Source organism: Physcomitrium patens, chromosome 1, assembly GCF_059467195.1.
Source record: "Physcomitrium patens ecotype Gransden chromosome 1, ASM5946719v1, whole genome shotgun sequence".
In the NCBI taxonomy this organism is placed as follows: Eukaryota; Viridiplantae; Streptophyta; class Bryopsida; order Funariales; family Funariaceae; genus Physcomitrium; species Physcomitrium patens.
In genome coordinates this window covers 11,979,401-11,990,046 of record NC_143410.1, presented here as the reverse complement: position 1 = coordinate 11,990,046, position 10,646 = coordinate 11,979,401, and the positions used below count along the sequence as shown (strand labels likewise).

General features: G+C 35.0%; 1 protein-coding gene across 7 annotated transcripts; it reads right to left on the bottom strand.

The window, feature by feature from the left end:
* Positions 1 to 370: 370 nt before the first annotated feature.
* LOC112280036 (protein S-acyltransferase 10) lies at positions 371 to 5,306 on the bottom strand. 7 transcript variants are annotated; one of them, XM_090250223.1, is made up of 3 exons: positions 3,476 to 4,217; positions 2,832 to 2,871; positions 371 to 2,297 (listed from the first exon to the last, which is right to left on the bottom strand). In XM_090250223.1, the coding sequence occupies exon 3, from the start codon at positions 1,730 to 1,732 to the stop codon at positions 692 to 694; it is 1,041 nt and encodes a 346-aa protein (XP_090106349.1). In that variant the 5' UTR covers positions 1,733 to 2,297; positions 2,832 to 2,871; positions 3,476 to 4,217; the 3' UTR covers positions 371 to 691. The 7 variants fall into 7 exon arrangements, with proteins under 7 accessions (XP_090106349.1, XP_090106350.1, XP_073390121.1 ...); XM_090250224.1 differs by lacking the exons at positions 2,832 to 2,871; positions 3,476 to 4,217 and adding an exon at positions 2,416 to 2,820 and having other exon boundaries at positions 371 to 1,899; positions 2,144 to 2,297; XM_073534024.2 differs by lacking the exon at positions 2,832 to 2,871 and having other exon boundaries at positions 1,843 to 1,899; positions 2,144 to 2,297; positions 3,476 to 5,306.
* Between the last annotated feature and the right edge of the window lie 5,340 nt (positions 5,307 to 10,646).

Genomic DNA, 10,646 nt, shown 5'->3' with positions numbered 1-10,646 from the left:
AAATTCAACTAGAGTATATATAAACTCCTCCTATAAGTAAAGAGTATTGAAAGAGAGGCATTTCATTTTACACTTCTCTTGTATGTAATAATTTTGATTTCTACTTACTTGTATCTAACTTGTTGTATTTCTTTAATATTTATAACTTCATTTTCAAAGGTAATACAAAACCATAAATCCAACAGTGTTTTATCTTATTGTCTAGTTTTAAGAATAGATCATTGAATTTATACCAGCAAAGTTTAGACATTAAATTTGTAATATGCCTTAGTCATCTTTAACAATCTTAGTCAAAAAGAATAGAAATCTCATAAATATTTGAATTAAACCTTTTCTTTTCCCAAGAAATTCAAGTGCAAAAAGAAATAACTTGGAGTGGCATATAATGTTAATATTATTGTTACATTGTTTCATGGGCAGGAGGAATTTGTCTAACCAAGGGCAACATAAATCAATAGACCACATGCCATAATCTTTGTAGTGATATGTAACATCAACAGGATTTAAATTCTCTACCAACCTCACATGGAGCTTGACAATACTAAGTTGACCAGTAATCCTTTTGCAACCTAAATGTGCAAGGAACATCTTACATTCCTCTATTACATGTTTACAGGGGGTTTAATTCCACTCTAAAATCAACTCCCGGACAACATGAAGCTAGCAAAAGCAGGGGTCACAACAAAATTACTTACAGTTGAAAGCAACACAATGGGTGTACCATATTCTGTAACTCCTCTCGGCTTGGGAGTACGTAAATTGGGTACTCGGAGCTCGGTGAGCAGCAGAAAGAACTTAAGTTGGCATCCATGCCTTTGCTGAAAGGATGCACATTTTCAGGTAAAGTCCTAAGATAAGGAATGCGATGTCGCCTTGTCGTTTCATATGTAGTTTGGTTGGTTAGTATCAGGAAGGAATGAAACAGAAGTAGAGTTACCAGGAAGCACTCTGTGCTGATGAGTCCTATTATCAAGACCAACACAGCGATTTTCTCCAGCAACGAGGAACTCCCAGTATTCCTCCCAAAAGCCGAGATGTACCTAACTATAGTCCACATTACCAGCACTGTCTCATAGAAGATATACCACCAGAATTTCCTATGATTTCTTTGTCCAACGCATGTCCCCAACGAAACGCAATGGTGGTCAAACCGTAGCACGCACTTGTCGCAGTCGTGACAGTGCTTGACCCTTAATGGCTGCCAATGTTGGCAGTAAAGGCAGCGGTCAGCATTGCATACCAGCGACAAGCTGTTGGGAGCTCTGACTGAATGGCGACCATCAGATTCCCGCTTCACATTTGCTGAGTTCATCAGCAATGGACTCGTCTCTGAAACAGAGGGATGGCCACCTTTCCCATTTTCTGTGAGAATCCGTGAAGCTGTTCGAGTGCTCTCGCTGCTGTTGAACGAGCCATATGAACTACAACCCTTTTCAACTACCGATTGGGAGGCTCTGGAATTCCCATGTACGGCTGCTTTCGCACGAATTTCATATTCGGCATCTTCACTCAACATATCTACCAAATATCCAGGCGAAGATCCAGCAGTGCAGCAGTACTGAATTACAACTACCAACAGCAGCACATAGTAACTCCCTGCCCACCAAGAATAAGCCACAGTGTTCCTATACAGGTTAGAATCCAAGAACAACAGTCCTCCTACCCCCACGGTGTGTACCAAAACCCACATCACCTTCACTCTCCATCCTATCTGCCACACATTCGACCTCATGATAAAATCCCTTCAAATTCTCTCCACTTGCTACATCGATGCATTCACCGCTTGTGCAAACAAACGCGTGCTCCCTCTCCTTACTCTGGATCTTCATTTTTTGGCCATGCTCAAATTTTAACTTTTCCACTGAATTTCCACTTAGGGTTGCAGACACCCCGAAATACCTGTACAAATCAGCCGCCAAAGGAACAAAATAAATTTGTGACAAAACCCCAAAAATTCAGAGCCTACATCGCACTCCAGATCGAATAGTAGGTGAGTGGAAGTGCTCCAAGCGGTATTGCTGATGCTGTAGAGCTTTTTTGCAAGCCGTAAGACGCTGCTACCCGCCACTACGGCAAAAAGAGGCAACCATTCGGGCAAATTCTGTGCAAACAAAGTTCCAAACAGCTGAAAAGAACTACCCACAGATCTGGCTTCCCGGGACCCATCTAACAACAGCGGCTTGAGGACGATGACTGCTCTTAAGCAAGCTACTGGGCGCCTTGATCCCATGGCTCACGCAATCGCGACAGGCTCCCAACGGGTCCCATACTCGCGCTCCGATGCACAACCGTGGACCCTGCAATCCAGGTGCAACAGTGGTCAAATTGCATCAAATGACTTCGCATGCATCTTTTCTCACCAAACCTTCTAAGTACCGCGCGGGAACTCGTAGAACACAACATCAGAGACCTTACTTGAAAATTGCCTTAAGAAATGGCATGTTCAGAACCTTCTCTGCTTTCACCACATTAACGGGATTGTAGCGACATAAAACAAACTCTCTCCCTCAAGGGTTAGTGCACCAACGTAATTACCCTGCGTCTGGCGTTATTTTTATTTTTATTTTTTTCTTTCCTTTCCTTATTTTTTGTTCTGTGCTTTAAGGAATTGCATGAGTAATTACTGGAACACCCTCAACAGGAAGATTGCGCGTTGGGCATAGACAATCTCCAACCACGAAATTCGGTATCATGCAAATCTTGTAGAGAGTAGCAAAGTAAGTGGAGACAAACTCATTGGAAACAGAGTAAAAGGAAGCATATTGCGTGCAGAACGAATGTTGACGACAAGGACCCAGTTATAGGATCTGAGGTGTTGCTACGTCTCTTACTGTCGTGATGCATCCACGCAACTGATGGGTTTGTTGAGCACTGCATAAAGTTCATTAGAAATTCAGCACATGAGCATGGATAGGTGAATCTAAAATCAATGCAGAAGTGAGACCTGCAATCCTAGAGACGTCGTGTCCTCAATTTATATCAACTTTTGCGCCGGTCTTGTAAGGATCGTTCTACGAAGAGATAGATTCAAGAACAAAGACGTGAGGTAACGTCTGCAGCCATGCGATCCACTTTCATAGATGATTCTACTTATACTGACCGTGGGAATGACTCAATCCTCCAACACTATTCTGTTGAAGAGCAGAGAAAGTACGGCCAGCGATTTGAATTTCTGTAGATAAATTCGAAATCGACAACGGCTTTCCGATGCTCTGCGGGGAACCCATCGGTCCTTTCCGAGAGACGTTTTCACAGTAGCTCCTTTTTTATAAAGGAGAAAAACAGAATGGCGTAACATAATCACAATACTCCACCACGGAATCAAAAAGTCTTTTCCACCGATGGCATCGGCCATCCTCACAGCCGAATGATAACATAGATGTAGTGCATGAACAGAAAGCAAACGAATTCCTCGTTGAATGCAATTCATGGGACAAGCTTGTAGACGAGGTAAGTGATTTCGTGCAATTCTCACCTGCCTACCCAGTTGAGGCATCGCTATCGATTCCACCTGTACAAGCTGCCTTAAGTCGAGGTTAAAACCTGAAGGGACGACAACAATGGTCCATTGCAACACACAACACGTAACATGTATGTCGAAGAGGTGACATAGAAAGGACTGAAGTGATCCTCAGATCATGGATCCAAGCTTTCTCGTACCAGCCCTGCCCACCAGCATCCACCAGTCTAGCCAAAGCCTGGAAAAGACCTCGGGTTGAACATTCCACCATAAAAGCATCGATGTAATGGCACATACAATAGACCAAAGCATTTGAACATTGCTTCCTTGTCGTGATGCCAGTACATTCTCCGTGCAAAACGTCCGATGGCACTGCCGACATCTTTGCTGAATGCTACCCTGTATACTACTCTCATACTCTCATAAGGTAAAAAATTACACACAACTACGACAAAACTCGGGCGTTTTCTGCCTAGATCCCCATTCAACGAGCTCTCTGATCCCTACTTCCCAGCGACGTCCACTAGTTTCACGAATTCCTCGAATCCATTGCTCGTTGTAGAGATAAAGGAGTGCATTTGCCAGCCCGTCGCGCTGCGTCACTCATTCAGATGCCGCAAATGGAGACATTTATGCATGTTAGTGTAACGGCTCAAAGGAGTCCTTACTTGTGAACCTATATGGTTAATTAAGGGACTAAAGATTCACTGGTGAGTGGTTGGTGGAGAAACACCAAATATATATTAAGTTGTGAATCATAATTTCAAAATGTTTGATTTAGTGGGATTATTCCCGTCTGAACAAAAGGAGGTGCATAATTTGATTCCAAGCATAATTACTTGGAATCAAATTAGAACATAGTTATAGTACATATATAAAATTAAGATTCATGTAAATAGAAAGTTCATAATCATGAGCACTTTTGACTTGCAATGGATGTGATTCTTTAGACAAAATGTTAATTTAAAGGAAATGTTAAATAGACCAATGTTTTTATTAAATAGATCCATCCTTGATGATGAAGGTAATCATGACAAATGTGGTTGGTTTTTATTGGTTGTAGATCCAATAGTGAAAAAATGAATCTAGAAACTATTTTTATCTTTTATTTTATTTTTTATTTTTTTATGATAGTTTGGATGGATGGATCAATTAAGTAAAAATTTGATCTAATTAACATTTTTTTAAGGCACATATTAGATGCAAATTGAATTTAAAAAATTAAAAACTCAAAATTAGGTTGTTACATATAATATTAGGATTTATTAAATTTGGTATTCTAAAGATTTTTGTTATAATTAGTTAATAGAGGTGGCATCACTTGATAATGGTAAGGTTAATAATAAGCCAATAAGAAGCTATGTAACAAAAAGAGAGAGAAGGGATTTTTGGAATTAAAGTCATCGATAGTAATTTTTTTCTTTGAACCTAAAAATAATAAAGTTTAAGAGTTCCAAAAATAAGATTAAAAAAAATACACAAGCATCTCTTTTATTTAAAGAAAAATAAGACAATCCTAGGTAAGTTGACAAAGTAGTCATCTTTGTTAGAACTTCACTTAAAAACAAAACAAAATAATAGAGCAAAAAAAAATTAATTAATTAAAAATTTATAATTTAAAAATTTAAAAAAATCCTTAAAAGTAATAAGGAGAAGTTGCATATAAGAGATGATGCAATTGACACCTTAATGTAAAGCAAAATACAAGAAAAGTTGGCTAGATCCATGAAAAAGGCCAAATCAAAAGCCCAAAAGTACACAAGTGTTAAATATGTCAAAAAGGTGGTAAAGGTTATCAAACAATCTTACCACTTAGGAGGCATAAGGATGAAAGAAGTTATATCAATCAAACTTAAGATTGACCAACAAAAAAAATGAAAAGAAACCATATATATATATATATATATATATATAAAAAAAAAAAAAAAAAAAATCCTAAAGAAAAATAGTACTAACATAAGACAAGTTAGATAAAAATAAATAAAAAAAGAGTCTAGAGATATATATTTTTTTTCAAATGTTTGTTTCTTAATTAATTAGATACTATATATAAATACAAATATATACTTTTTTTAAAGAAGTTTTATACAATTCAATATATAACTTGATAGTAGTATATTTTAAGCTATAATAACAAAACTATATAAATGAGTTGTTACTTCTAGATTTTTGTTCTTAATAAACCAAAATAATATTGCTAGACTATGTGAAAGACTTTCATAACCTAATAATATACACTCACCTTTAGTAATGGAAACTTCTTTTTGTAATTATTACTAAGAAATAAAAGAGTCTTAGAAAAATAAAAATTTAGAATATAGAAGCCATTCTAAAGACTCTTTAAGAAGTTAATATCCTTGTCCTCTAACTCCAAATAGAAAAAAAGACGTAAAAGTCTAGTCTTATTGAAGAAAGAATTAGATGAGAAATTCTAATGTAAAATTAAATGTAAAATTTTAAAACTTTGCTAGTAGAGGCTTTCTAAGAATTGAAAAAAATAAGCTTAAATCAAAGGATTCTTCTAGAACTCATAGATTGTAAGCAAGGATCACCTATGTGAATCTTAACAAAAAAAAATAGTTTGTTATAAGACTCAATTTCAGAGAATTAGTATTTTAAAAATAATTGATACAAGTACCACCAATTTGTTAGTAGATAATGATTGTGTTGCAAGATTTAAGATGCCTTATGGTAAGAAAAGAATAGTAAAAGTCTCTTACAAACAAAAAAGTGGTCAAGCCAATTAAGTTCTAAAAGAAACAAAGTTTAGTGTGAGAATGTGGAGTATTAAGAAGACTTCAAAAACTTGCAACTCTAGTGAGATAATCAAAATATTAAGGAATATTTTTCTAAGATACATGATATAAAATTTATAGAATTTCTTTAAAGTAGAAGTTTTTGTAATGAATAAGTCTAATAAGTCTAAGGTCTTTTATTTTTTTACTTATCCATGTTAAATAATTGTGAGATTAATTAATTAGACAAAAAAATAATAGAAGGAGAGTGATTCATCTTACAGTTTGTGATATTAATTTTTATTTTTTACTAAAAATTTGATTAGTGAGCCAAAATTTTATCTTTAGATCTTATTCTTAACATATTTTAAATTTAATTTGACCAATGAGTCGCTAATAGAATTTTTTTTATATCAAGGAATTGATCTAAAAATTAAATTAATACTTAGCATAAAAAACATATTAAAAAATCTCTATATTATTTCAATGAAGTTGAATTTGATAGACTTAAGTTAAAATTAAATAATTTATTAGAAAAGGGCTACATTAAATCTGATAAATTTCTATTTAAATCTTTAATCATGGTTTTTCAACTAAAATAATAGAAAATTAATAATACCTATTATTTATTGAAAATCCAAAAAAAAATATTGTAAAAATTAATATAGTATAAAAAATAATTAATTAATTAGATAAATTAAATAAAAAAAATCTTAAAGAAAATTAAATTTAACTTGAAGTATTATCAAATTTAGATTGTATAAAGAAATATATATAAAAAAAACATGTGAAATAAGATATCAATTTTATAAGTTTGTAGTTATGCCATTTAGATTACATAATGCATTAAATATCTTTATTTTTTAATAAATTCTATTTGTTGTTAAAAAAAATAACAAAAGTTTGATAGTGTACATTAATTATGCTTTGATTTTCTCAAAGAGTGAAAAAGACCATGTATAATACTTATATATATTCTTTAATAAATAAAAAAAAATCTATATAAAGGTCTGAATTAAAATTATATGTTAATAAAAATCTCTAATTATTAGAAAAAATTATAAATATCAAGGATATGAAGACTATTCTAAATAAACTTATAATTATTAAAGAATAAAAATCTCCAGTAATATTATTCTTCTCGTTGTATTCAAGCTTCAGTATACCAAAGCAATTGAACTAATAGAGGTGGATTCGAACACGGGGAAAGACTGGTTATATGAATTGAGTCTGTTAGTGTCACAATTGACTATACTCAAGCTATTTGAAATCAATTATCAAACTATAAAATACCAAGGCTTACTACTTCTGTCTTAATTCAACTCATAATCCATTCTACGACTATCAATTCAACAATACTTCCATATTCTTATTTGTTCATCTTCCACTTACTCTCTTTGTAGTTTATATATATTCAATTACTGATCTCCAGCTTACCTATTGTATTCAATTTTTCAATTCATCACACAGAATTCAATATCTCGACTTACGACTCTCATAGTCTGGCACTCCAAATTAACGTCTAAGTATTCAAAAACTATCCATTACTCATCAACAACAAAGAAACAAAAAGAAGTAGTACCAAGCTTGTCCCGGCTTACGACTATCACAGTTTGGCACTCCAGACTAACTTCTCAATATTCAAAAACTATCCATTACTCTTCAACAACAAAGAAACAAAAAAGAGGTAGCACCAAGCTTGTACCGGCTTACGACTCTCACAGTCTGGCCCCGATCTCTCTTTTCTCAACCTCTTTATCATACCAAAAGATGGACCGTTGGCCAGCGGATTCCAAAGGTTATGACCCTTTGAATTCTTAACCATTTATTCTACTAACAACATACTGTTACCAACTAAACTGCATAACCATCAGTCTAATTCTTAAGGTTATTAATAACCAACTAATAACTTACCACAAAATTTATTTATCTATTCTATATAGCCCGACTCCTAATTGTGCAGCGCCCTCACAAACATACAATTGTTACCTATCTAAAAACTACTTAATAAAACTCTACAAAGGTACTATTTACTCTGATCCACCCAATTGATCATTTGCTTTATTATCGAATGTGCGTTCCATTGAATTTGGTTCCAATTGCAAATCTTCTTCTTCCTCCTCCAGTCCGTCCATCGACTCCTTTCTCAACTGGTTTGAGAGATCTTCATTATATTCTCCCAATTCACAGACTTGAGCCTCCAGTTTCAAGATCTGGGCATCACGAAGTTCTAATTGATGCTGCTGTTGACTCATCCATTTTGGAACATCTTCAATTGACAATTGTGACCAGCTCCTCATTGTTAACTCTTAACTGGAACTACTACTCTCAAAAACACAAGAAATACAAGAAAATAGCACTCCAGCCAACTCAAAACAACACCACAGAATGACTTTAATTGGTGCCTCACTCTTATTCTTTTACTACTTGGTGATAATGACAACATGTTATCCATACTGTCTATAGAAGGTAATAGGAAGTAATCTTTCTTTGTGGCTGCATTAAGTTTTTGGAAATCCTTACAAATTCAGATTTTTCCGTTCTTTTTTGGCACCATCATAATTGAAGAAATCTACTTACTATTCGATACCGGGTAAATAAAACCAACTGCAAGAAGCTTGTCCAATTCCTCCTTCAGAATGAGGAAATATTTAGAATTAAGGCGATGTTGCCTTTGCCATACCGGTTTAGCGTTCTCCTCTAAAATGATATGATGCTCACAGATTTCAGCGGAGATACCTTTTAAATCAACATAAGTCCAAGCAAAAGCTGATTTATGATGCAAGAAAAATTATGTCTAGCAAATTAACTCCTATTCCTTAATACCTTTGTATACCTTAATTATCCAAGGCTTTGTTGTAGTTGCGAAGTTGATAGTTTGACATAAAGGTATAGCGGCAATGTTCTGTTTCAACTCTTGCACGGATTTCAAATCAATCGATAAGTCTGACATGTACGAAGTACTGAATCCTATGTCTAGGGCACTTACATGGTATACATCATACTTGATCATCCAATCAATACTAACTTTAGCAAGGATTTCTGAATCCGTCGGATTTATCAAGTACTCCCCCGGACCGCCACATTGATATACCACTCCAAGGTGTTGGTCTGCTTCCACGGATGCTTCCGTAATTGGTGCTACTGCATCATCATCGGCACTAAGCTCATCATCCGACGCCAATTCAGATGCTGGCAATTGAGATTCCCTGTGATAGTGTACTGGGTACATTTGAAGCACAATTTTATCTCCATCCTTGCCAATTGTCAAAGTACCCCGACTTCAATTGTTCTTGGCCTTCGCTTGATAAATCCAAGATTGTCTCAATAAAATTAGATATGATAAAATCAAACATTATAACCAAAAGACAATGTAGTCAATTTCATATGCAATACCGACAATTATAGTTTAAACACTCCGTAAAATATCCATTGGTGTAATCCAGCTATGAGCTGCCATCCTTAACACCAATGTTGTGGATACTAAGTTTTCCAAATCTAAAGCATCTATTGTATCAGCGTTCATTAAATTTATGCTAGAACCACCATCCACCTGAACACTCAAGATTATAACACTGTCAATTGAAACATTGATGACTGGTGCACCTAGGTCAGGGTTCAAACTGACTTCACAAACTTCCTTATTGTATTGCCTATGCTGTGTTAACAATGAATTCAATGTAGAACTGTACTTTGGTACGACCGCTAGAAGTTGCTTCATAGAAATAGAAGGCCGAATAGCATCCAGATCCTTCAAAATGTCATAGGGTTCCACATGTAAGGTAATATCCAATGCCTTCTTTTTTTTTTATTGGGTTGAGTTTAACTTCGAGAGGTAAGATATTCTTCTGTCCTGGACTTGGAATTGGAACAATAGCCGGACCTTCCTTGGAATTCATGCCCCCAAGAGGATCTTTCAATGGATAGGATGTTTTCCGAAACTGCGTAGAGAATGGAGTAGCTTGAAATGGAACAGAAGCCTCCATAATCGGGACCTCATTGGGTTGTCCAACTGAGTCAGGTCTCATACTAGGTAAGAGGCCTATAATAAGACTTAGATTGGATGGCCTCGTAATTGGGTCCAATTGGTCCTTCGCTTCAGGATCACCCAAATGTTGAATTGGTCCTTTTTCCTTTTTCTGACTTCTTGTAAGGACAACTTGGACTACTTCTATCCAATGAACTGGTGATTCTTGTATCCTATTATTTTTTTCTTCTATAATTTGCACAATCGATTGTATCTTCTAATCATGATTATTAGGGTTAAATGGAACATTGCATTGATAATGAAAATGACTCGATTGCTTGCAATTTCCACATACTGGAGCATATTTATCTATAAACCTTAGATTAAGGCATTCATTGGCATAATGACTAATTTGTCGGCACCAGTAGCAACATAGTGATTTTTGGCCTATATCGTTAGGTATACTTAGAGTCTCCACTGGAAT